This window comes from Petaurus breviceps, unplaced genomic scaffold (genome assembly GCF_028583685.1).
Source record: "Petaurus breviceps papuanus isolate PSGF00001 unplaced genomic scaffold, PetGlider_PUasm1.0 90339, whole genome shotgun sequence".
Classification (NCBI taxonomy): domain Eukaryota; kingdom Metazoa; phylum Chordata; class Mammalia; order Diprotodontia; family Petauridae; genus Petaurus; species Petaurus breviceps.
Genome location: NW_027187223.1, coordinates 645608 through 671866, shown reverse-complemented (window position 1 = coordinate 671866; position 26259 = coordinate 645608). Strand labels below are relative to the sequence as shown.

Genomic DNA, 26259 nt, shown 5'->3' with positions numbered 1-26259 from the left:
TTCTGTGTGTGTGTGGGTATGGGTGTGTGGGTGGGTGGGTGTGGGTGTGGGTGTGATGGAGAGAGAGAGACAGAGAGAGACATAGAGAGAGACAAAGATAGAGGAGAGAGAGACAGACAGAGAGAGACAGAAAGAGACAAAGAGAGAGACAGACAGAGACAAAGAGACAGGGAGAGACAGAGGAGAGTGAGACAGAGAGCGAGACAAAGGAGAGAGACAGAGGGGAGAGAGAGAGAGGGAGGGAGTCAGAGAAAGAGAGAGACAGAGGAGAGACGATAGAGATAGAAAGAGACAGAGGAGAGTGAGACAGAGGGGACATAAAGACAGAGAGAGAGGAGAGAGAGAAGAGAGGACAGAGACAGAGACATAGAAAGAAGAGAGGAGAGAGAAAAAGAAGAGAGGGGAGAGACAACGAGAGAGAGACAGAAAGACAGAGGGGAGAGAGAGAGAGAGACAGAGAAAGAGAGAGGGGTCAGGGGAGGTAGGGAGGGGAAGGAGAAATACAACATACAAGCAGAAAAATCAAAACAGAATAAACACAAAAGCAAGCCAATGGGCGAGAACACTAAGAACTGGGGGTTGAGGGTGCTTTGAGGCTTACAATGTGCTTTGCTCACATTAACCCAGAACAGAAGGAGCCCAAGGGTTAAGGTGTTCTTTTGCCTCCATCGAAGGAGATGGGAGTTCCTAGAAGCAGTGGTGAGGAGGGAGAGCTATTTCCTTGTGGTTATTCCTCTCTATGCATGTTTGCACGTGGCACCAGGTCCAGCCAACCATAACACTCCATCTCCCATCTGCACCTTTGTCCTGGCTATCCCATCCCTGCAATGTCCATCCTGCTCACTTCTGTTTCTCTGAATTCCTGGCTTCCTTCAAGACCCAGTTCCAATTCCACCTTACGCAGGAAGCCTTTCCTGGACCCCCCAGCTTCTAGCGGCCTCTTCTCTGAGATGACTTTTGGTCAAATTTGGTCAAATTTCAGGTAAGAGGGTCATGTGATAAAAATCCTGCTGGAGGTGGGTAGAGGCCAACTGATCTTACTGAGAGTCCTAATCATTTTAAGATGTTTTTGCCCTTGAAACCCATGGTAGATGTTGTCTAGCTCAGTGGGCCAATGGAAACCAGTGTTGATGGTCTAGGAATGGCCAACAGAGAGGGAAGGAGAGCAAAGGAAATGAAATAGTGTCAGAAGTGAGGAGGTGGGTGGATTAAACTTGATCATTTCCCCCAAACATCCTTCTCTAGCATCTGGTGGGGAAAGAAAAGGCCCCCTGAAGGGCTGCAGGGGTAGCTAAGACTTCAGTGGCTCAGGGAATTTGGCTAAATCATGGCCAGTGAGTCCCTCAGGATAGAGAGCTCACCTTGAAGTCAAGAATATCTGATTTCGAATACCATCTTTGACACATACTAAAAGTCAACACTTACCTTTCAGTGGACAGGCCTGTCTCCAACTTATTTATTTCTCCTCTGATTTTCAAATTTTCTTATTTCAAGTTTATTTGTTGGGTTTCTAATTTTTAAAAATGTATACCTTGTTGGTTAATCTCCTCTATTTCTCTTGATATATGTAGTTAGGGATATGATTTTTCTTCTGAGAGCATTGTCATATCATTATCATTATCTTTCCTGTAAGTATCAGCCTTTTCCATGCTTTGTTTTTTGCCTCCCTTATACTTTAGGATTTCATTGCTCAGTCTCCACTTAGGTCTGTGTCTTTAGCTTGTGCTCCTGAATTGACTGATTCCTATCTTCATGGCCTTCTGGGCTGTAAAGGATGTATATGTGCCCTTTTGCATTTATTTGTAATTTCTCTGGACCCCCAAACCTGATCAGTTTTTGTAAAAGTTCCATGTAATGCAGAGAAGTATGTACCTTTATTGGTGGTCTTGGGCAACTGTCCTACAAAGGTACCAATTGGGGTGGGAGAAGGAAGGAGAGAATTTGGAACTCAAAATTTTAAAATGAATGTTAAAAATTACATGTAATTAGGGAAAAGTTAAAAAATATTAAATAAAAAATATCTCTTTTCAAAAAGGTACAGATTTGTAATATCCATCAGCAAAGAATATTTTCACACTTACGTTCCACAAATCACAGGTTGGGAGGAAAAATAAACCACTCCCTAACCTCTCACAAGGGTGATGTGGTCAAAGCTGTTTCCCTGTCCCAGGATAGTTAATCCAAACATGGGCTGCCATGCAGTGAGGAGAGCCCACGGGCCCGGCCCTGAAAGGTCATCTACTTGTGCTAGGGTTTGGAGAGTAGAAGAAAGCCAGATACTTACAAAGCATCGCTGGCGATGCAGGGCTCCCAAGCCCATCGGAAGGTGGGTGGTGGGGTACCACTTGCTGTACAGCGGAGGATATGTTCACTGCCCAGGAACACTGGTTGAGTCTTGTTCAGGTCTGTCTCCTTTTCATAGATCTTGGGTCTCTCTGGAAAAGAGAGGAAACTGTCAGTAAATAACAGTCACAATCTTGACCCCGGGAAAACAGGAGCTCTCCTTCCCTGGAGAGGGGGCACCTATGGATGGGGAATACTGAATATGCTGTTGGACAGAGTCACTGTGCTGGTTGATTCTACTTAACTCTTTGTTTAGACTGGTTCATCAGGGAGGAGAAGCCTATCGGGAATGACCGACCACCTTAGGATGCAGATGGCGGCTGAGGAAGGTGCCTTAGGGAGAAGGCTTCAAAGCAATAGTGGTCATGCATCTGGGGGCAGAAGTGAGAGATGTCCTGGGAAGTCCCCTGATTTCTCCCCACTCTCCCATAACTCCTGATGGCCTAGTGGACAGGAATCCAGCTTCACCATGTGGACAGCAGGTGGGCCTTGAAGTCAGGAAGCTTTGGGCTCAAAGGACTTCTGGATTTAGGTCCATTTCTTATCATTCAATCATTGGCCCATTAAATAGGTTAGATCAAGGCCCCTCCCAGCTCTGACATTCTTGCTTCTGCCTTCTGAATTAATCTAACAATATTGCCACTTTCAGCAGCTCCTAAGTCCAAATGCCAATGGGATGAGGCCTGTGACCCGAGTCAGAGCCCTGAGCTTCATCGGGTGATGAGAAAGAGGACAATAGTGAGGCTGATGGATTAGCCACATGCACCAGCTCTGGGAAGGCAGTAGCGGGCTATTAATTCCTCAGAGTTCTTGTTTAAGCCAAATAGATTCATCTCTTCACAGGAAATTAAACATCTCAGTCAACGGATGGGCCTTTAAGCCCCACAGTGGCAGCTGGTTTGTAGCAAAATCTCTCAGCAAATGGTGGGCTGGGCAGTCTGAGGAAACCTTGTGTGTTTTTACTGATACTCCCCCCACCCGCCGCCCGGCCTTCTGGGGATTAGCCAATACAAGCCAGAGCCCATTTCTCCAACACCCCCTTCACTTCCCCCACTGGGACTCTAGAGATAATCCCATCAGACTCCGCCATCTTTCATTGGCCACTTCTCTTGGCTACCACTTCAGGCTCCAAGAGGTCTTCTGACCTCCATGAGCAAAAATACATCATGTAGGAGGCTTTGAGAGAATCAGGATTCTGCCACAGCCCAACCCCCCCCACACACACACATACCAGGCAAATGGCAGCAGGTATAAATAACTCCCATCCTCTTGGGATTTAAGAATGACTCCCCTTTAATATACATCCCTACTGATAGATTCCTCTGAGATAACTGCTTGGGCTGGGGCCTAATTCATTCCTTGTGTGTGTCACAGCTCAGAGCTGGGAGGGGCCCAAGAGATCATCTGTTCAGATCACTTTATTTGTAGAACAGGGGGAAACTGAGGCCCAGGGAAATGGGTGACTTTCCCAAGGTCACCCAGGTAGTAAGTGGCAGACTTACTCAGCTTCTGCTGAGGAAGAGGGCGGTGAAAGGCGGGGAGGATGGGGGGAGCAAGAATCATTTTGTTTTGGATGACTTTTTCTGCCAGCAAATCAATTTCAAAGAGAGGCCAAAGCCTGGGACCTTCGAGATCACTTTGGCTCTCAATTTTAGAGAAGGAAACAGGCCAGAGAAAGGATGTATCTTCTCAGGGTCATACAAAAATTAACACTGAAAGCCAGGATATGAACCCAGGTTCAAGCCCACTTTTCTCCCCTACACCATGTCTTAAAGGGTCTTAGGACCTCTAGTTGGTAGGGGGAAGAAGACAAGCTTGGGAGTCAGAAGATCTCCATTCCAATCCTACATCAGGTCTTACCTGTGTGATCTTGGCTACATCACTTCCCTTCCCTGGGCCACTGTTTGGACTAGACGGTTTCTGAGGGCCCTTCCACCTCTGGATCTAGGATCCTAGGAAAGGACCAATCCTGCCTCATTTATACACAAGGAAAGGTCCATGATATGTACAGAGTCACACAGCTGAGTAGCAGTCATGATTGGAATTCAGGTCCTCTGACTGATGCCAAGCACAGATGGGGCTCTCACCACCATACCACATTGGCTCCAGATGGACAGGTTTTCAACAAGATAGGATCTGGGCGGGGGGGGGGATGCCATAGAATTATACTAGAAATGGATGGCACCCCTCTGAGTGGGGATTCCCTGGCCTGGCTGAGCCCAGCCCTTAGAGCTCCTGAAACTGAGCAGAAACCAGCTGAGGTCTTGCTCTCCAATTCAATGGCTCCTGCCTGGAAAGTCCAGTGTTCCTAGCTCATTTCTTTGTCTGGTCCCTTGCACCAAGTATGCTCCTAAGCCACATGGCTTAGAAAGAACAGTTCAGACCAGTCACGGGCTTCCAAACTTTAATATTCAGCCTTGCCTGGTACTATGGAAGTGCCGCCCATGGCTTGGTCAAGGCAATCTGGGCAGGAGCTGCTGTTTTGGTAATTAACTATAACTTGGTTGAGGAAATTTGGCTTCCAGCCTCAGTTAGAACTTGGAAGAAATGGGTCCTTAGAAGATAAGAACATCATAGAGGCAGACCTGGAAGAAAATTGAGCTATCACTGAATATAGCCATTCCCCACCTCTATCCCCACCCCTTCACTTTACAGATGAGGAAACTGAGGCCCAGGGAGAAGGGACTGACTGAAGGCCACACATAAGAATACTGATCTAGAGCTAGAAGCAACTTTAGACATCATCTATTCTAACCCCTTCTGTTTCCTAAAGAAGAAAGTGAGGACCACAGGGGTAAAGTGAATGATCCAGGGTCACACAGCTAGTAAGCATCAAGGGCAGGATTTGAACCCTGATTTTCATGACTCCAAATCCAACAAACTGAAGCAACCAATTAGGAAACCCACTGGATCCAGGGAGCCATCCTCTAACCTCCTCCCCATATTCTCCCATTTTCACAGCTCTTCTTGCACAGAGAGAGTTTGTCCTGCAGTTTTTTAAATTTGCCCATTGGAAAGAATGGGATAGGGGAGGCAAAGGGATTTCAGAGCAAGGATACAAATGCAAGCAGGGTGGCTAGGTGGCACAGTGAATAGAGCCCTGGAGTCAGGAGGACCTGAGCTCAAATACGGCCTTAGACACTTGACATTTACTAGCTGTGTGACCTTGGGCAACTCAACCCCAATTGCCCTGTCTTCCCCCTAAAAAAACAAAAAGGATACAAATGCAAGTGCCTGGTGCATATGTGGCTCTCCTTGGAACTCCTGACCTCTGCGAAGGAGTTCTTCGGGGTGCATGGGAGCTAATTTTTATTTTTACACAAAATATGTATTTACTTTATATTATAAATGAATGTTTATTTAATTTAATTTAAATATATACTTATTTTACATTATAAATGTATGTTTAATTTAAGTATATAAATATATATTTACTTTACATTATAAATATATGCTTAAGGCTTGAAGAAATGAGGGTTGAGCAGTGGGGGCCATGGGGAGGGAGGGATTTGCAACATTTTGCTAGTCAGTTTCACCCCCAGCTACCTCCTAGGTTAGGTTCCTACATCTGAAACTAGAAGGGACTTTGGGAGCCAACTAGACCAATCTCCTCCTGATAGAGAGAAGTTGAAATATATCTTGCCCTCTTCTCAGCTCCTCTGGTCTTTGGATCTCTTTTTCCCAGCTTCTTATTCTCTTCACTTACCCTGATTTCTCCAACAGGGGCAGTATCTTAATCCTGCTTTTCCAGTCCCTCTTCCCCGCTCCCCACTCCTATAACTATTGAGGGAGAAAACAAATATTTATATACTACCTACTCTGTGTCAGGCACTTTTTTAAAAACACAAATATCGGTTCATTTGACCCTCTCAACAACCCTGCGAGGCTGGTACTATTATCATCTCCATTTTACAGATGAGGAAACTAAGGTAATCAGAGGTGATGTGACTTGCCAGCTAGGAAGTGTCTGAGGCCAGATTTGAACTCAGATCTTCCTGACCTCCCCCCAGTGTTCTACCCACTATAACACCAGCTACCTATAACTAGCTGGCAAGTCCCTTCTCCTCTGTTGTGGGTCTCAGTTTCCTCACCTGTAAAATGATAGTATTTTACTAGATAATCACTTAAAATCCTTTCCAGATCCGTGACTATCTTTCTGCTCGAAGGTTCCTTTTAGCTCTGACATCTGACATATCCTAGGAGTCCTTCCCATTGCAACATTCTCTGTTCTCTGTTTTAATGGCCCTTCTAACTCTACCATTCTCTGCTTCTACATGAGGGAGGGTCCCTGAAAAGGGCTGTGCTAATCCCACCCCTGGGGTAGCCAGGCGAATTTAAGGCAGCAACAGAAGGGGGTGAACAAGGAAAGATAAGACATGGGGTTGACCATGCCTAAGCGACCCCTTGAGCTCTGTGGTGGGGACAGCTGGGATACTGCTTGACCTCTCCCCCAGGAAGCTGACCAGGCCAGCTGCCAGCCCAGCCCTGGGGTAACAGCTGACCTGCCCAAGCAAAGGAAAAGACAGGCGGCTGCCAAGTGTCTCCTCTACAGTTTCTTTCTCAGGTTACATTGGGGAAGTCACCCTGACAAGCTCAGCGTGCCTGACAGCTCCCAAGGAGGGCCTTTTCCCCCTTCACTTCTTGGGGAGCCCATTCAACCTGACATAGGTGACAATGGAGATTTGGAGTATGTCTTGTTGAAAGAGCTGGGAGAGAGACCTGTCACAGACTGTCATATCTAATCTCATTTACAGCAGAGGAAAGTGGTGGGGCTGCCCATGTTGATGCCAGTGTTGATGGGGATAAGTGTAGGGAGTAGCTTGGGGCCAAACTATTGAGAGCCTTGAATGCCAGGCTAAGGAGCCCAAACTTTAGTCTTTAGGCAATAAAAGGTTATTGCACGTTTTTGGTCAGGGGAGTGGCATTACCAAAAAAAGTATTTCATTAAAATGATAAAACCATGGAATTTCAGAGCTAGGAAAGACCTCAGAACAGAGAACATCAGAGCTGCGAGGGGCCTTAGAACAAGTAGGAAGCCTAGAATAGAGAATGTCAGAGATCATGCAATCGAACCACTTCATTTAACAAAGGAGAAACAGAGAAATAGGTACCTCTCCCACGGGCATGCCCAGGTAATAAACAGCAGAGGTAGGATCTGAAACCCTTCTATAGACTCCAAACCTAGTGCTTTTCACCCCACAGTAGGCTGAGAATTCCTGATAGATGGTCCAGAACCTTAATCCTGTGGCTGGGGGTGGAGTGGTGACAGGGCAGGCATCTTGGCTCCCAAGAACTTTCTTGCTTCAGCTACTCAGGATAGTGGGAGTGGGGGTGGGGTGAAGGGGGTGTTAAAAGAGTTCTCCAGATACTGACAGCAGCTGGGAGGCCTCAGTCTAGACAAAGGGGATCAGTGGACTGCTCGGGTTATCAGAAGAAGACCCAGATAGGACTTCACAGCTCTGTAGAATGGGCCCCTGAGGACAGGAGAAATGGCTCCCTATGGGACCGAAACACAGCCCTCTTCCCACTCTCTTGCCAGTTCTGTAAGCAGTGTGCACTGGCATCCAAGGGCTGGAGGAACCCCATCCTTGTTTCTACTCCATCCTTAGGTACTGAAAGAATGAACCAGTGTTGGGGCGGCTAGGTGGCACAGTGAATAGAGCACGGCCCTGGAGTCAGGAGGACCTGAGTTCAAATCCAGCCTCAGACATTTGACACACTAGCTGTGTGACCTTGGGCAAGTCACTTAACCCCGATTGCCCTCCAAAAAGCAAAAAACAGAATGAGCCAGTGTGATTGTTGAGCTGCTCTCAGCAATCTTTGATAGACTGTCAGGAACTGAAGTGGTACCAAAGGATGGTTAGTGAACACCAGAAAAGGTACTAACATCGCTTCATTAAGAAAGGACAGCTCGCAGTACACTTAAACTTATTTCCATCTTTGCCGTCGAGTCAGCAGCATACTATAAAGCTGGGATTCTTCACCTTTTGTGTTCTGGAATTCTTTGGAAGTCAGGTTCAGTCTATGAACCTCTTATCATAATAATGGGTTTTTGTTCAATTCATAATAAAAAAATCAATTTCAATGAGATGTTAGTCAAAATAACGATGTAAATTTTTCCCCATCCACATTCATAGAGCTCCTGAAATCGATTCATGTGCACCTTGGATTCCAGGGACCCCCAGGTTAAGAAGCCCTGGTGTGGACATAGCTTCCCTAGATTAAAGGAAAGCTTTTGACAGAATCTCTCAAATTATTCTTGTGAAAATGATGAAGGAATGCGGGCTGAATCACAGCACAGTTTAGTGGATTCAAACGTGGTTGGCTCAATGGCCATGACTAAGAAATAATCCACCAATAATGGTCTGTGATCAACTTGGAGGAAAGCCTCCAGTGGGGAAGTTAGACAAATTCAGGCTTCACACAACTTGAAAGTAAGAAAATATTCTTAATAATTAGGGTTATACTGTTATGCTGCAGGAGGTAATGGGTCCCCCCTCACTGAGGGTCCCCAAGTAAAGATTGGATATTTAACAGCCCCATTGTAGAGGTTATTTTTTTATTTTCATTTTTTTGCCTTTTGGATGGCAATTGGGGTTGTGACTTGCCCAAGGTCACACGGCTAGTATTTGTCTCTGAGGCCGCATTTGAACTCAGGTCCTCCTGACTCCAGGGCCAGTACTCTATTCACTGAGCCACCTAGCTGCCCCTTACAGGTTGTTATTGAAGGGATTTTTGCAAGGTCATTTCCATCTCAGAGATTCTGTGGGGTTGTCTGGTTGTAGAAAGGCTCCCACAGATTCAGACAGCAGCGAAGTAGACTCAGAGTTGAGAAAGATCTGGGTTCAAATCCTGCCTCAGACATGTACTGTGTGACCCTGGGGCAAATACCTTCAGTGTTCTATGCCTCAGTTTCCTTCTCTGTAAGATGATGATGCTTATACTAGAAGATCCCACCCAGTTCTTTTTTTTTGCCTTTTTTGGAGGGCAATTGGGGTTAAGTGACTTGTCCAAGGTCACATGGCTAGTCTTTGTGTTAAGTGTCTGAGGCCGGATTTGAACTCAGGTCCTCCTGACTCCAGGGCCAGTGCTCTATTCACTGCACCACCTAGCAGCCCCCCAACCCAGCTCCTGATCTAGGGTGCTAGGATCCTACAAATAAATCTGTTTAATTTTGATGAACAAATGGTGGCAGCCTAATAATAGTATTTATACAGTGCTTACTATGTGCCAAGTACTGTGCTAAACCCTTTATAATTATCGCATTTGATCCTCACAACAACCCTGAGAGGTGTTAGTATATACCCTCTTTTTACATATGGGGAAACTGGGGCAGATAGAGGTGAAGTCACTTTCTCACACAGCTAATAAGTTCCTGAGAGCAGTTTTGAACTCAGTTCTTTTTTTTTTTTTTTTGCTTCTTTTGGAAGGGCAATTGGGGTTAAGTGATTTGCCAAAGATCACGAGTCTAGTAAGTGTTAAGTGTCTGAGGCTGGATTTGAACTCAGGTCCTCCTGACTCCAGGGCTGGTGCTCTGTTCACTGCACCACCTCGCTGCTCCATTGAACCTAGTTCTTTATCCACTTCATCACCTAGCTGCCTTCTCCCCCGCCCCAGCCCCCCAAACCAGAAAGCGAATTTGTCCTCGGGCTGCATTGCTTCCAGAAGCAGGGAGGTAATGATCCTGCTGTACTCTGCCCCAGTCAGCCCCCATCTGGACAACTGTGTTCCATTCTGGGCAGCAGGGTTTAAGAAGGACATTTCTAAGCTGCAGAGGGTCCAGAGTAATGGGGATAGGGAAAGGCCTGGGTCCCAGTCATATGAGGATCGCTTGAAGGAACTGGGTAATTGTTGAGCCTGGAGTAGAGGAGCCTCAGAGAGAAAATGAGTTATGTATTCAAGTATTTAAAGGGCTGTCCCATGGAAGAAGGATCAGACTCTTTTTACTAGGCCCCAGAAGGCTGGAGCAGCAGTGGAGGTGGGGGAGGTAGAAAGAGGCAGTCTTGGGCTGAAGGTCAGGGAAAACTTCCTGTCAAGGAGCACATGGGGCTGCCCTGACAGGCGGTGGGCCCCCCTGCTTGGGGGCCAGCTGCCTATCTGTCAGCCCTACTATAGTGGGGATTCCTTTCTGGGCACGGGCAGCTTAGAAGGCCTGTGCTTCCTCCCAACCCTACGATTTGGGGATTCAGGGACAGTAAGTTGACTGCTGCTGGCTTTTTCTCTCCAAAGTCATTGGTGGTGGAGGGCTGGGGGTGGGAGTGGAGGAAGGGGGAGGGGAACCAAGCTAGAGAAAAGGAGTAACAGGAAGAACCCAAGATGCATAGTTGAGATTTTTGGCACTATCCCTCCCCCCCACCACACACACACCCCCTCACTCCCCCTGACCCCTCGTCTTCTCTGTTTCCTTCCAAGGTGATGGAAATAGCTGCCATGATTTTCTCATTATACGGGGCTCTCCCGAGACCCCTGAGGTCTGCCTGGAAGGTCAGGACCCAGGCTTCAGTGGCACACAGAGCCTGTGGCATTGTCACAGGACAAAGCTGCTTGCCTGGCCCCACCTCTCAGCTGGCCCCCATGTGGCATCAGAGGAGGTGGTCTGCACCTCCCCATTCTGTAGGATGGGCCCTACAGGAATGGCCTAGGAAGCTGGGCCCAGCCCACCCCCCAAAACCCAAAACCTCCCCATGACCCAGAGCAAATGCTGACCCTAATTAAGTGTGAGGGATAGAGAGCTTGAGGAGGAGTGGATTGTCAGGGTGAAGGCCAAACAACTCACTGGAGATGGGACAGGACAGGGCAGGGAGGGGCAGTAAAACAGGGGTTGGGTTTGATGATTCCACTTTGGCCCCCCCCAGGAAAACAAGTGTGCACTGGCTTGCTGCTCTGGCCTAGAGGATGGAAAACAATTTCCCGGCCACATTTTGGCTGGGGAGCCACTTCCAGAAGGAGAGGGGGTGGGATTTTTCCCCTCCTCTAAAATATTCTGGGAATGGCTCCCCCGCATCTGTTTAACTTTGATGGGGGTGGGGAGGATTAGGAGAAGAGTTACATGATGCTGCCTCATGAGCTATTTCTATAGACAGCCAAGATACTTACTATGAATATCACCAGTCAAGATTGTCCTACCATAGACCACTGCTATTATTAACCCAGGAGGATTCTAACCCAACAATCACATTATTATGGGCCTAGAATTATTAGTATCAACAGTATTGCCATACTACAGGTGTGGAAACGGAGGCACTGAGATGAAAAGAAGTTGGGTTTAAAGGGAAGAACATTGGTTCTGGGGTTTCAGGGGTCATTTGACCACAGATTCAGAGCCAGCTGGGAAAACTGAAGCCCAGAAAGGGAAAGAACTTATTCAGGGCCACACAGGAAATAGGTAGGCAAGGTGGGAATCAAACCTGGATTCTCTGGGTTCAAATCTTGCTCTCATTCCACTATACCACAGGGCCAAGAGATCTGGATTCAAATCCTGGTTCTGTTGCTTAGCTGGATATGTGACCATGGGCAAGTTGCTTCAACTGTCGACCCCTCACCAGCCCTGTTCTACAGATGGGACTAATTCTTTGTCATAAATGAAGTACAGTATCTGTGTGACCCTGGGCAAGTCACGTAACCCCAACTGCCTTACAAATAAATGAATGAATGAATAAAGCAGAGCTGATGAGGGGAGCTCTGCTCAATTCAAATGAGTGCCCTAGTCAACTTGCTGGGGTGGAAAGATACAGCCCCTTTTGGGAAAGAGGCCCCTCCTAGGGACCTGGACAAAGGAAACTCCTGAAATTTGGGGCTCCTGGGTTGAAAGAGTGTATAGCTCTCCTTCCTCATAATGCCCTTGCAAAGAAGATAGTGCAAATATTGAGGCAGCTAGGTGGTGCCACATTGTGCAGAGTGCTGGGCCTGTAGTAAGGAAGACCTGAGTTCAAATCCAGCCTCAGACACTTCCTAGCTGTGTGGCCCTGGACAAGTCACTTTACCCTGTTTGCCTCAGTTTCCTTATCTGTAAAATGGGGATAATAATACCACCTACCTCTCAGGGTGGTTGTGAGAATCAAAGGAAATAAATATTTGTAACTTAGCACAATGCCTTACCCCATAGTAACTGCTATATAAATGTCAACTATTGTTATTTCTCTGTTACCCAAAAGGCTCAAGAGATGTAAAGGGACCTACCTAGGGCCCCACAGCTCTATCATTCTTGAGTTCTAATTAGTCTGGCTCCATTCCAAGGAAAATCTGAATTTAGGCCTCCCTCTCCTCATGGTCCAGAATCATAAACAGGGCCCCCAAGTGTCAGGTTTCCCCAGAGGACACCCCAATACTAGGTCAGTTGGGGGGGGTGCTATTCCTTCCCCAAATTGAGGAGGCAGAGGAGAGCTGGGCTGCTACCCAGATGCTTTGGGTGACTGCTTTGGCATAGGGCTCCCGGCCACAGGGCAGGCATCTCTCCAGCCCTACAAGGAGCCTGTTTCCTCATTTGCATTCTGGGGACAAGTTGATGAATTCAAGTTGCTAGGCAACCTGGCTCTTCTCCACCTTAGTCATGTGGCCTTCAGCAGGTTACTCCCCTTCTTTAGGAGGAAGTTTCCTCATTGGCAAAATAGAGATAATCATTTGACATTTTCCTAAGGATGGAAAGAATACCTAGAAATGTGCTGCTGACTAGCTGGGTGACCCTGTGTGACAATCTGGAAGTCAATAATCATCAGAGTGATAACAACAAAGATGGGCCTAGACTGAGAATTCCATGGGGAGGAAATTCTTTCTACTAATGCAAGTTAACACTTTCTCTTTAACACAGAACATTACACAGTTATGCAGAGCTGGACTATTCCACTCAGCTTGAAACAGTGGGCCTCAGAAAACCACATCTTAACATTGCCTACACTTTTCCAAAATTATCAAAGTTCTATGCAGGGTTGGTGAACCTGAGGCTTTGAGGCCACATGTGGCCTTCTAGGTCCTCAAGGGGTGGCCCGTTGACTGAGTCCAAGATTCACAGAACAAATCCCCTTTGGGTCCTCAAGGGTGGCCCTTTGAATACAAACTTCCCAGAAAAACTTCCCTCTAGGTCCTCAAGGACAACCCTTTGACTGAATCCTAACTTCACAGAACAAATCCCTCTAGGTCCTCAAGGGCAGCCCTGTGACTGAATTCCATAAAGGCTTTATTCTGTAAAACTTGGACTCAGTCAAAGGCTGCACTCAAGAACCTAGAAGGGCACAGTAGGCTTGAGGCCACAGGTTCCCTATCCCTGTCCTATTTTATTTTTATTTCTGCTGTCAAATAGTTCCCAATTACATTTTAATCTGGTTTAGGCTGCACTTCTGGAGCATAGTAGGCTACATGCCATGAGGACCAAGTGTCAAAGCAGGTACTCCATCCATTAGGCCCCAAAGAACTTCATAGTTCACAAAGCACCTTCCTTTCTTTTTTTTAAGCAATTGGGGTTAAGTAACTTGCTCAAGGTTACACGGCCAGGTGTTTGTGGGTGGGTGCTAAGTATCTGAGCCTGCATTCGATCTCCAGGTCATCCCGACACTGGAGCCGGTGCTCTTACTCACTGAGCCACCTGGCCGCCCCAAGCACCTTCCTTTCAATGCCTTGATGGAGAAGGCAGTACAGATATGACAGTTATCCACTCCATGTTGCGGGGGTAAGGGACATGGCACCCCGGCAAACTGGAAAATCCATGTAAATTTTTTTTTACTTTCCCTTTGTACTGAAGAAGTCTGAATTATTATGGTATTAAAAGATAAACTATATTGATATTATATAATCTTAAACATATAGTTTATGCATTTCTGAGTTTCTAAACTTTTTCTGTGTCATCTGCTGGCCTTCACGTGTTGTCTGCACCTTCTGCAAAACTCTTCCAAAATTCCCAATTAATTTCTTATGCTAACCCATGATATACGGAAATGCGGATGGGGAAGGGATAACTGTATTATCTCCATTTGACAGATGAAGAAACTAAGGCTAAGAGGAGTAAAGTGGTTCACTTAAGCTCACACAGCTTGGCGTTGAATCCAAAGATGATAGGAATAGTCCAGACAAGAGGTGAGTGGTGACTGTGTGAATGGACCAAGGTTGTACAGGAGGAATGTTGGAAAGACAGAAAGGATAAGATGAGGCAATGAATCTGGGAGATTAATGGTCCCTTCAATAGTAACTTCACTCCCTAGGCTTCCTCAGTTTCCTTAGCTGTAAAACAAGGGTATTTGACTAGATGGCCTCTACAGGTCCTTCTAACTCTAGAACCATGGGCATATGAATGAACCATCCTCTAAGGAGCTTCATGGGAAGCCTGACAGAGAGCTCCCATCAGGACGTGGGGCAATGACAGGGCCATTTTAAGTCACTTTTCAAGTTAGGCAGCCCTTTCCTTGACTTACAGATGCAATCCCAGGGAACCCGGCAACTCACCATAGACAAGTAGTTGGATGGTTCGGTTTTCATAGAGGCCATGCTGGGTGTTGCTCAGGACAATGGTATAATTCCCAGAATGCTTCACTTTCACATCAGTGATGGTGAGTCTGTACCGTAATGGGTCAGAATGGTATGTGAGGTTTTCTGGGATCAGCTGGCCATCCTTGTACCTGTTAGGAAGGGGCACCTTATTATGCCTTTAGATGCCAGTTACACATCCCCTTGGGTGTTTGAGCTTTTCACGATTCGACACAAGAAAAGGACGAGATCATTTTGCAAGCTTTGCCATTGACAGGAAAGCAGAACAGCTCCAGGTGTTAACAATAAAGGCCCTGGGACAGCCTGCATATTCATTTGTGTGCTGTTGTTCAGTCATTTTTCACTCATGTCTGACTCTCCATGACCCCATTTGGAGTTTTCTTGGCAAAGAGGCTGAAGTGGTTTGCTTATCGCCTTCTCCAGTGCATTTATTTAACAAGCAGTTATTAGCCCCTCGTGGGGTAGGCACTGGGTACAAAGACACAAATGAAGCAGGCCCTCCTCTCAAGGAGCTTACATCCTATTAAGGAAGGGATGACCTGAACCCAGATAGTGACATTCAGCATGTGGGTCACAGAAACACAAAGTAATCTCTCTGGCCCAGTTTGGCATGATCTGTCCTTCCTGAGGATCTGGGTGGAGAGAGGGACTTGCAGAGGAGAGGAGGGGAAGGGAGAGGAGGGGAGGGGAAGGGAGAGGAGAGGAGGGGAGCAGAGGAGGGGAAGGGAGAGAAGAGGAGGAGAAGGGAGAGGAGAAGAGGGGAAGGGAGAGGAGGGGAGGGGGAGGGAGGAGAGGAAAGCCAACTCACCAGGTGACATTGGGCCTAGGGAAGGCATCCACTCTCACAGACAGCTTCTGGGTACCATGGCCAGCAGTGGTCTCATAGACAGTGTTCCGTCTGTAGGTCACATTGATATATGCTTTCTCTGGAAACATAATGTGAGCAGAAACAAGGCTTAGGAGGACATCCACTGCATTTATTAAGCATGCCAGGCTGACAAGAATGCCCCTGTCTATTCTGGGGCAACATATACACAGAAAAATTAATCCTAAACACACATGAAGTCATTATGCATGGGAGGGCAATAGGATCTGGGGATATAAGGATGACCCTTGTGCAGGGAGGCACTTGGGCTAAACCTTGAGGGATATGAAGAGGGGAAGGTGAGGAAAAGGACCATTTCAGGCACAGGGCACAACCTGAGCAAACTCATGGAGAGAGGAAATGAAATACTGTATGTGAAGACTATCAAGTAGGCCAGTTAGACTGGAATGCAGAGTTTGTGGAGAGTGCTGGGCCTGGAGTCAGGAAGATTCATTTTTGTGAGTTCAAATCCAGGCTCAGACACTTCCTAGCTGTATAAGTCACTTCACCCTGTTGGCCTCAGTTTCCTCATCTGTCAAATGAGCTGGAGAAGGAAATAGCAAACCATCCTGGTATCTTTGCCAGGAAAACCCCAAATGGGGTCATGGGGAGCCAGACATGGCTGAAATAACTGAATGACAACAACAAAATTTGCAATAGGCCTGAAAAGGAACACTGGGGCCAGAGGGTGAAGGGCCTGAAATGTCACTGAGAGGAGTTTATAGAGAAAGGCTCTTGAGCTGCTGGGGAGGCGGGGCTCCAGGGAGAGCCTGGAAGCAGAGGGCCAATCAGGAGGCTGGTGCATTGTCCAGGCTTTCCTGGCCCCTTCAGGTCTTACTTTCAGATATACTTTCTCCAAGAAGCCTGTTCCAGTCCGTCCTCTAATCTTTGGGCCTTCCCTCCTGGTGAAGCCCAGCTGATCCTATATGGAGCTGGCTCCTGGGCACAGTTGTTCACAGATTGGCTCTCCATTGCACTTGAAAGCAAGGACTAACTTTTGCGTCTCTTTGTATCCTCAGGATTCTGGCACACAGTAGGGGCTTAGTAAATGCTACCTGCCTGACTGAGTAGGTGAGAGGTGATGAGGGCCCGAACTGGAAAGGTGGATGTGATAAAGGAGAGAAGGGGAAGGATGAAAGACATGCTTTGGAGGTCCAATGGACAGGACATGGCAACTGACATTTTTCAAATCTGGGAGGGGCCTTAAAACAGAGAATGTCAGGCCTGTAGAACACTAAATTGAGACTGTGGCCTACCTAGCACAGTGATGTTAATGCTGGTCTGGAGGCTTGAGCCATTGCCTTCCTGACATCGGTAGAGTCCATTGTCCTCTGTGGTCACATTCCAGATGGTCAGGTTACTGTAGCTTTTATACACAGGGGTCCTTTGGTCCATGTTCCTTTTAACTTCACAGCACCTGGGATTTGCCTTGTTCTGTGAGATGGGCGAGAGCACAGTCAAAGCCAAGTGAACCCTCCCAGGTCCTGTGAAGTGTCTGCTGAGCTCGTCCCATGGACCCAGGCCTGAGCTAGCCTTGGGGGAGGGCACAGACATGACCATGGCTCAGGCCCACCCTCAGGGATCTTGTGTGCATGAAACAACTGGAACCCAATAGGAGTTTCTTTGTGAAAGGTGATCAGGGCCCAGAATGGAAGATACACATCAGATACGCCTTAGCACAAAGAGGCCTGCTGGCCTTGGCTGGAGGAAGAATGAGGTTGGGAATACAGGTTTCCTGATTGACAGTAGCCACATGTGATCCCTGTGATAAAATTAATGAGTGTCAGAGGTGGGGCTCAAGCCCAGGTTGAGCATCCTGTCTTAGGGCCCTTCCCCTCTAAATTCCAAAAACCTACAAATCAGAATTCTGTTTTGAGTTGAGGAGGTAAAGAGGTCACATCACCTATGGTGCCATTTTGCTTAGGACAGGCTCTCATTTAAAAGAAAGTACTCAAACTTGGGGAAGGGAATGCCCAAGAGCAAGACCCAAAAGCCACAGTCACAGGAAAGTGACTGCTAGTGTGGGTGTAGTGGCAACCATACTGGCCTAGCTGATTCAGCGGTCAACAGTCTTTTTAATTACATTCACTGGTTCAGGGGAAAGGTCAGCACCCTGAACTTCAGAGAAAATACAAGCAGAGAAATGAAGACCAACAGACAGGCCTCTGACTGCCTGAATCAACTATACACTTTACATACATCCCTGGAGGGAGAGAGCCTTTACATCTGAGCAGTCAGGGAGCTCGAACATACGGCCACTTGGAATCCCAACTGGGGATCACAAGATCCTTCTCATGAGTGAGCCCCAAAGCAAAACACCAACTCAGACTGTGTATACACTTCTCAGAGCCAGAGGGCATCCCCACCCTCCTGACTCAGGGCCTAATCAGAAATGAGCAAAAGGTGTGAAAGCCTTCCCTAAGCAAGCTCCCCTTAATGGGCTCCATGGGAGGTCTATTAATGGGTCTAGAAGAGCTTAAATCCCATTAACATTACAGTGAGTGAATTCTGCAGCCTTGCCAAACTATTCTATAGCATAAACTCTTTGGAACAGAAGCCCAGTCATGGCTAACAGCTTGCCATGGCCAAAATGGTAGGAAACAACCACGACACTGACCAGCTGGTGAGACTTCAGAACATGGAGAATACTTAGAATCCAGAATGTCAGAGCTGGGAAGGACCTCAAAACAAAGAGTGCCACAGCTAGGAGAACCTTAGAACAAAGAATATCAGAACTAGAGGTCTTAGAACATAGCCCAGAGACCATCAAATGCCAGAGCTAGAACCCAGCACACCCATAGATGGCTGAAGCCCTAGGACGTTCTAGATGCAGAGGCTCCCAAACTTACTTGGCCTACCAACCCCTTTAAAAAATTATTCAGCACCCCCCTGAGTGTGGTTAGGTTTGGGTAACCCTTATTTTTTATTCAACATCCCCCCAATTGTACCAGAGGCTATTACTGCCCCCTGGATCATTCCAGCACCCCTCCCCAGGGGGCAGTATCACCCACTTTGGGAACCTATGTTCTAGAGCATCCAGCAGAGATGGTTGGCAGAGGGAGGGAGCCTGGACTGGAGGTCTCACCCCTTTCCTCTTGTACTCCCAGTCAAGCTTGATGCGCCCATTGAATGTTGTCTCAGCAGTGCAGGTCAGGCTCAGGGTTTCTCCTGCGAGCAATTTTTGGTGATTGACTCTGATGGAGATATTCCCTCTTTTGGTTTCTGGAAGACAGAATAGAGACTTTAACTCTTCCCTGGCTGGGGAAGAAGCCATGAGCCCACCCCACTGGAAAGGAAGACAGGTGAGAAAGAAAGGAACCCAGCCGATTCCTTATCCATATCCCTCACTGATGGAAATGAGGGCTGGGAAAGAACTTTCAAAGCCATTTGTAGCCAACCACATGGCACCACCCCCCATCCTCAGTCAAGGTTACAAATATACCATTGGGGTGGGTGGAGAGGGGATTCTGGAGCGTTAGTGTAACGTTCAATTCCATCCAACAAATATCTATGAAGCACCTACTGTGTGCAGAGCCCATGATGGCCATTGGGGGAGGGGAGAAACCACAAAGTAGAGAGAAGACCTAATCTGTGCCCTCAGGAAGCCTATTTATTATTAGCACCTAACTAGGTTTAGATCCAAACATGAATAACACACAATACTATATAAACACATGAGAGGTACCAAAAAGTACATGTGGTCCAAGGGGTAAGTGGGAAAATCAGGGTTCCCACCTTACAGTGGTGGCATCAGAGTTGGACTAAAGGATGAGTAGGAATTCTACAGGTTGAGTAGGGGAGGGCATTGTCTTCCATGGAAGCAGCATGATATGATGGAGAGGGCACCAAACGTGGGAGCCAGGAAGTTCCCGGTGTGGATCCTGCATCAGATACTCACTAGCTGTGTGACCCTAGGCAAGTCACTTAGCCAGTCTGAGCTTCAGTTTCCACATTTGTAAAAGGAGGGGCTTAAGCTTAATGGTCTCTAGGGTCCTTTCAGGTTCTAAGATGAGGGGTCCTATGAACTTTTGTTACCAGGAAGTCTGATCTTTGATCGTTTCTGAAAATTCCAGGAACTCAACAGGGCATAGGGGAGTGGAGAGGCTGCTAGGAATGAGAGATGAGAGTTACAAGACAAGCCAATTTCAGCTAGACATAGGGGAAAATCTCATAACAGCTATTAGTTCCAAAACTGGAATCAGCTTCCCCAGGGGAGAGTGAGCTCCCTGTCAGCAGAGGTAGTCAGCATTGTGGAAAAGATTCATGCTCAGGTCAGGACTGGATTCTGGGACCTTCTTTTATTGTTTTTAATAACTATTTAGGAAGCTCACCTTTGTATAAAACCCTAATCCCTTGTGTTTCCTCATGGCTAAGTTGGAGGGGGCAAATAGATCTGTTTCCTGTTTCCCAGGGCATAGGTTTCCCTAAGTTCTCAGAAATTCTGAAGCTTCTGTTTTTTTGTTTTTTGCTTTTTGGAGGGGGAAGGCAGGGCAATTGGGGTTAAGTGACTTGCCCAGGGTCACATGGCTAGTGTTAAGTGTCTGAGGCTGGATCTGAACTCAGGTCCTCCTGACTCCAGGGCCAGTGCTCTATTCACTGCAGCACCTAGCTGCCCCTGCAGCTCCTTTTTCTGGGGTTCTCAGATGGATATAAAATTGAAGGGTAAATGACTTGTCCAGGGTCATGTGGCAGAACCAGCCTAACTACCAAGGAATTGTTCTCTTCTAACATACTGTATACCCTATGATCAAGGCTTAAGGACACATGAAGATCCCATTCCAGGTGGTGCTCCCTGTGTGCTGAGGTCCACTCACCAACTTTCTGGGGCAGGTAGAGGGAGACATAGGTCTTCCCATTGACTTTTGTCACACACTGGAGTAGACTGCTGAAGAACTGGAAAGATGGGCGGATGACCGTGAAGCCTTTCTGAGGATTCCAGTCCTTGCGTGTATAGTTGAACTTGCCTGGGTAGAACTGTAGGAAGAGGGAGACAGATGAAAAGATCCAGCTTGGTGCTCAGTATTAGCACAAACCAAGCTACACAGACTAAGAATGAGCTCTCAAACATGCTGGGAGAGTCAGCACCACAGAGGAGAAAGGCTATGGAAGTGGAGGCCCTGGAGGTGAGGCCTGCCTCCAGTGCCTTTGTTCCTCTGATGGGACTCAGAGCTGGCAAGGAACTTCAAGAGCATGTTAGAGATCACAGGTTCACAGGCTCCTTGGGGGTCATGTAGCCCAAAAGGGTCAACACTGAAGCAGGAGCTGCAAAATTCCTAAGTATGACCAGGACCAGATTCAAATGTCACGGAGAAATGGTTAGCAAAAGCAGTACAAATACAATACAACCGAGATAGTGTTCATTTGTGGTTACTGAAGTCAACATGGGCTCCCCACTGGCTCTAATTCAATCCCTTCAACCAACCAACCAGCAAGCATTCATAGAAAGACACAAGTGAACTAGTCCCTGGCCTTGAGGGGCTTTCATTCCAACAGGGCAGACAATATACGTGTGAACATGTTGACAAATGTAGAACATATAGAAAACATGTGGCACATGTAGTATAGCCACATATAGAAACACAAGACACATGTAGAACATACAGAAACATAAGGCACACAGAATAGACATGTATAGAAACATCCACACATACGGAAAAGACATGCATAGAACACAAAGAAACATAAGACACATATAGGATGGATACATACAAAACCCACAGAAACCTAAGACACATATAGAATAGAATAGACATGAGGTGATGCCTTGTTGTTATTAGCAGAGATTCTTGTTCAGTTGTTTTTCAGTCATGTCTGACTCTTAATAACCCCATTTTGTGTTTGCTTGGCAAAGATGCTGGAGTGGTTTAGACATTCCCTTCTCCAGCTTATTTGACAGATGAGGAAACTGAGGCAAACAGGGTGAAGTGACTTGTCCAGGGTCACCCAGCTAGGAAATGTCTGAGGCCAGTTTGAACTGAGGTTTTCCAGACTCTAGGCTCAAGACTTCTATCCACTACAGTGCTCCATTAGCAGAGAAGCCTTCGTAAAATGTGACCTCTTCTGCTTCAGCCTTTTGCTTAGATGCCATTTTTACTGTTTCTTGTATATATTTGTCTATACAATTGATTCTGGGAGGGTACTTTGAGATCTAGAAAAGGGCAACTCCTTGAGGTTGGGGACTGTCATTTTTGTCTCTCTATCCCCAGTATCTAGCACTAAACTTGGTACCTGCAAGGGGCTTAATAAATGCTTGATGGAATAATTTGTCCAGTCTAGTCCTGCCCCACCCTTTTACAGATAAGGAAGATAAAGCCAGTGAGGCAGAAGTTAGAGGAAGAAACTACTAGAACCTGGTCACCATCCTGATGGAACTAGGAGAAAGTTGGTGCAAAAGAAGGATTTGATTATTTTCAGTTAGGAGGGAAAATATCCTGAGCTTCCTCCTCTGGGAAATGAGAGACCTAGATTATAGGAGCTCTGAGCTCTCCTGGTTCTGATGTTCTGGGTTCTAAAGTCACTCCCAGTTCTAACATTTCTTGTTCTAAGGGCCCTCCTAGCTCTGATAATTCTTGTTCTAAGGCTTTCCAGCTCTGACATCCCCTGTTCTAAGGCCCCTCCCAGCCCTGACCTTCCCTGTTCTAAGACCCCTCCTAGTTCTGACCTTCTCTGTCCTAAGGCCCCTCCCAGTTCTAACATTCTCTGAACCCAAGGTGGAGCAGGAACAAAGCTCTGAGCATTACTTATGCTCAGCCTCTTCCGACTGCTTGGGAAATGTTTGGCTCTTGCCTTCTTAGAAGGTTAGTGCATTTGGAAAGACAAGCAAGGATGTCCCCCTTACTACCCCACCCCTTTTGTCCTTTCAAGGTGAAATTTGGCTGCTGGCAGCCATTTAATTTGGGAAAAAGGATGTTCGAAATTAGCTGGGTCCCTTCCTTGCCTGGAGCTTCCTCTTGGCATGGGAAGGAGACATGGAGGCTCCAAGCAGTCACCGAGGCTGGCCGGGTGTGGCTGGCCAGCCTGCCCTCATTAGGAGGGGATGGAGGCTGGTGGCAGGGGCCAGCTGGGTGCATACCTCTGCTGCTGACTGCATCCTGCGTTCCCTCACCAGCCCTGTTATTTGAAGTTGGGTCCCCAAAACACAGGGGCACCTTCCTTTTTCCTTTTGAGACAGCCCCTCCTGACAAGATTAGAACTATATTAGGGAGCCAGTTTTTTAAAATCTCACTTTAATTAATATCTTTTATTTTAACATCATTCTCATTTCCAAAAATATGCCTTCTCCTTTTCCTCATTGGCAAGCCATCCTGATAACAAAAAAATAAAAGAAAGAGTGGAAAAAAAAAACAATTTATCAAAACCAACCCACACAGTAGTCACATCTGAGAGTATATGTACTCTTCCATGCCCATAGTCCTCCACCTCTCCAAAGATGGGAGGGACACCCAATTTTCTCCAACCCTTTTGGATCCCAGCTTGGTCATTTCAATTACAGAGCATTCTGTTTGGGGTTTGGGGTTTATTTTTCAAATTCTTCCATTTATATAGTTGGAATCAGAGTGAATATTGTTTTCCTGGTTCTGCTTATTCTACTTTGTATCAGTTCATAGAAGTCTTCAGGGACCATTCTTGAGCAACACTCTGGTATGGTAGGAAGAGCCAGAAGACCTGGGTTCAAGTCCCAACTCTGACACTTATGGCCTTAGCAAGTCATTTCGACTAAGTCTCAGTTTCCATCTCTGTAAAATGAGGGGCTTGGACTAGATTAGCTGTGACTTATTAACTGTGACTTTGGACAAGGCACAGGGAATTGGACTAGCTTCTCCGGAAGGGCTATCTAGCTTGAAAACAAATGATCCTATGACCTCTCAAGCTTCAGTGTCTTCAGTAGGAAAATGGACTAATGTTGCAATAGAAATGTGAGTTTCTTTCCCCAGTAGTTAGTTATTCATAGGCAGGAGGATGAAGGACAATTCGCCAAGGTGGCTTGGGCCAGCCCAGATAAGGACAATGGGGATGATTTTTTAGAATTAGGAACTTTTTGGCCTTTGGCAGTATTTAAAACCAACCTCAACTGTCAGAAACAGGCTTACAGAATCACAGACCATTAGGAACAGGGAAGGTGTACACATCTTCAGTTATATAAGGAGGACCAAAATACCTTGAGAGATAGCACGGTATGTTGGAAGGGGTGTTGGGATGAGGGAAAGAAGAGCAAATAAGCATTTATTAATCACTTTCTATGTGCCAGGCACTGTGCTAAGCACTTTTTACAAATGTTATCTCATTTAATCCTCACTGGGTGAGGATTAAATACTAGGAAATAGGTGCTATTATGATCCCCATTTTACAGTTGAGGAAATCGAGGCAGACAGAGGTTAGGTGACTTGCCCAAGGTCATACAGTAAGTATCTGAGGGTAGATTTCAATTTAGGTCTTTCTGACTCCTGGCCCAGCGCTCTGTCCACAGTGATACCTAGCTGCCTCTAATAAACAAAAAAAATATTAGGGGGAAAAACATCAGACTTGGTATGGGGGATCTAGGTTCAAATCTTGGAATTTATTTTTTGTTGGATGACCTTGGGTAAGTCATTTCCATTCTCTGAGCCTTGGTTTATCTGTTCCTCTGTAAAAAGTGAGAATGATAACAGTTACACTACCTTCTTCACAAAATTGTTATGGGGAAAGTACTTTCTAAACTTTACAACCGTAGATAAATGAGAGCTGGTTGCTATTCTAGGGGGAAGCTAGGTGGCACAGTGGATAGAGCTCTGGGCCTGGAATCAGGAAGACCTGAGCTCAAATCTGGCCTCAGACACTTCCTAGCTGTGTGACCCTGGGCAAGTCATTTCACCCTGTTGGCCTCAGTTTCCTCATCTGTAAAATGAGCTTGAGAAGGAAATGGCAAACCACTCCATTATCTCTGCCCAGAAAACCCCAAATGGGGTCACAAAGAGTCAGACATGATTGAAAAATGACTGAACAACAGGTTGCTATTATTGCTGTTGTTGATCTTCAAAAACAGATGTCTCTGCCAAGTTTGGGTAGGCCTGTCAAAATGCTACTCCCTTGCATTTTCCTATGGAGGTTGCCTCAGAAGGGATTTGTGCTGGCTCAATAACATGGCTTTCTTGCATAGGATCTGAAGAAAGCTAATCAACTGGACGAGACATGGATTGGATGATCAGGTGAGGATTGTGGTGGAAAAGACCCTCTTAAGAGGACTCCAAGAAAAGTTGGGAAAGAAACAAAATAATCCTGTCTCCCACGTCTTCCCTCCACGTCTCAAGACACCTTAGATTTAAGCTCTAAATAAGGCTCTCTAACATCCCAAAGGAGTCACTTACCAGATCCAGCTTGACGTTTAGGTCAGGGGAAGTGACTCGGCAGGGTACAATCACCTCCTGTGCTCCAGAAAACACAGTGATCAACTCTGGCTTGTCATAGTATCTTTGCACGAAGGGCTGGCTGTCATCTGTGGGAGACAGAAGATAGATTATGAGCTCTCAGTGCTTACCCTGTGGTTGTTGAATCCCAAAAGAATAAGAGAAGGAACAGCTTAATCTTTAAGTTTCTCATGAGTATGTTTAAAGAGATCAGTGCCCATGAGTAAACAACATTCACATTACCTCCCTAGCAGGGACCCAGATAAAGGAAGTATTTTCAAGTACTGACCCCTTGAGGTGAGGCTGTTTGAAATAACTACAGAAGCAGACCTTTGGTTTGTGACAGTCTGGACATCAGGCCTTGCTCCAAATATGACAGTCCTGTAGTCATGTATCATTAGCCATGATGGGCACAAGTCATCCTAAAACATAGCCAAAATATTCTGGCACAAAGGGGACACAAACGGAACGGGTAAACGCAATGCAAGCCATCTTCTGGGCATTGACAAGCTTCCTGGGGGCATGAATGGAGCTCTGCCAGCTGCTAAGGGAATGCCAGGGGCCCTAGGCATTAAAACTTCTTCTCTCACATATTTTTCTAGGAGTCCATCAATTATCCTTAACCTGGCCTATAGACAACTTATTCAGGGTGACGGTCAAAGGGCCTTTGGCTCACAGGATCCCCTCGTACAATGGCCTTGGACATCACCTTCAGGGCCTAGCTCATTGGTGAGTAATCTGACTGGCCCCAGACAGCCTTAAGAAGGGTGACAGCTAGAGAAAACAGCAGTATCCTGAGCCCCATCCTAGGCCTAGGGCTATGGGGAGGCTAGTGCCAAAACTCAGCCTGGTAACAGACAAAAATGAAGCCCACAAAATGTCAGACGTGACAGAGGTCTTGGAACACAGAAGGTCAGATCCAGGAGGGTTACCTTGGAACTTAGAACAGGGAGTGTCAGAGCTGGGAGGGGCCTGAGAATAGAGAATGGCAGAGCTGGGAAGGATCTTAGAATACATCTTGTCAGAGATGGAGGTCCACCTTAGAACCTAGAGCAGAGAATATTGGAGCTGGGAGGGGCCTTAAAACATGGAGCATAGAATGTTAGAATTGAAAAAAAAACTTTAGAATGTCAATAGCCTATGTTCTAAGGGCCCTCCTAATTCTGTTTCTTTCTTTTTTTTTTAATTTTTTAT

General features: G+C 46.6%; 1 protein-coding gene across 2 annotated transcripts in view; it reads right to left on the bottom strand.

The window, feature by feature from the left end:
• The window catches only part of LOC138177215 (vascular endothelial growth factor receptor kdr-like), a 202793-nt gene that overhangs the window by 84395 nt on the left and 92139 nt on the right, over positions 1 to 26259 (bottom strand). For both annotated transcript variants that reach the window (XM_069108292.1, XM_069108293.1), the window contains exons 4-10: positions 25027 to 25154; positions 20497 to 20656; positions 18768 to 18904; positions 16939 to 17116; positions 15626 to 15743; positions 14776 to 14948; positions 2285 to 2435 (exon numbers count right to left, since the gene is read on the bottom strand). In XM_069108292.1, coding sequence (XP_068964393.1) covers positions 2285 to 2435; positions 14776 to 14948; positions 15626 to 15743; positions 16939 to 17116; positions 18768 to 18904; positions 20497 to 20656; positions 25027 to 25154 — 1045 coding nt within the window. The remainder of the gene's footprint in view (positions 1 to 2284; positions 2436 to 14775; positions 14949 to 15625; positions 15744 to 16938; positions 17117 to 18767; positions 18905 to 20496; positions 20657 to 25026; positions 25155 to 26259) is intronic.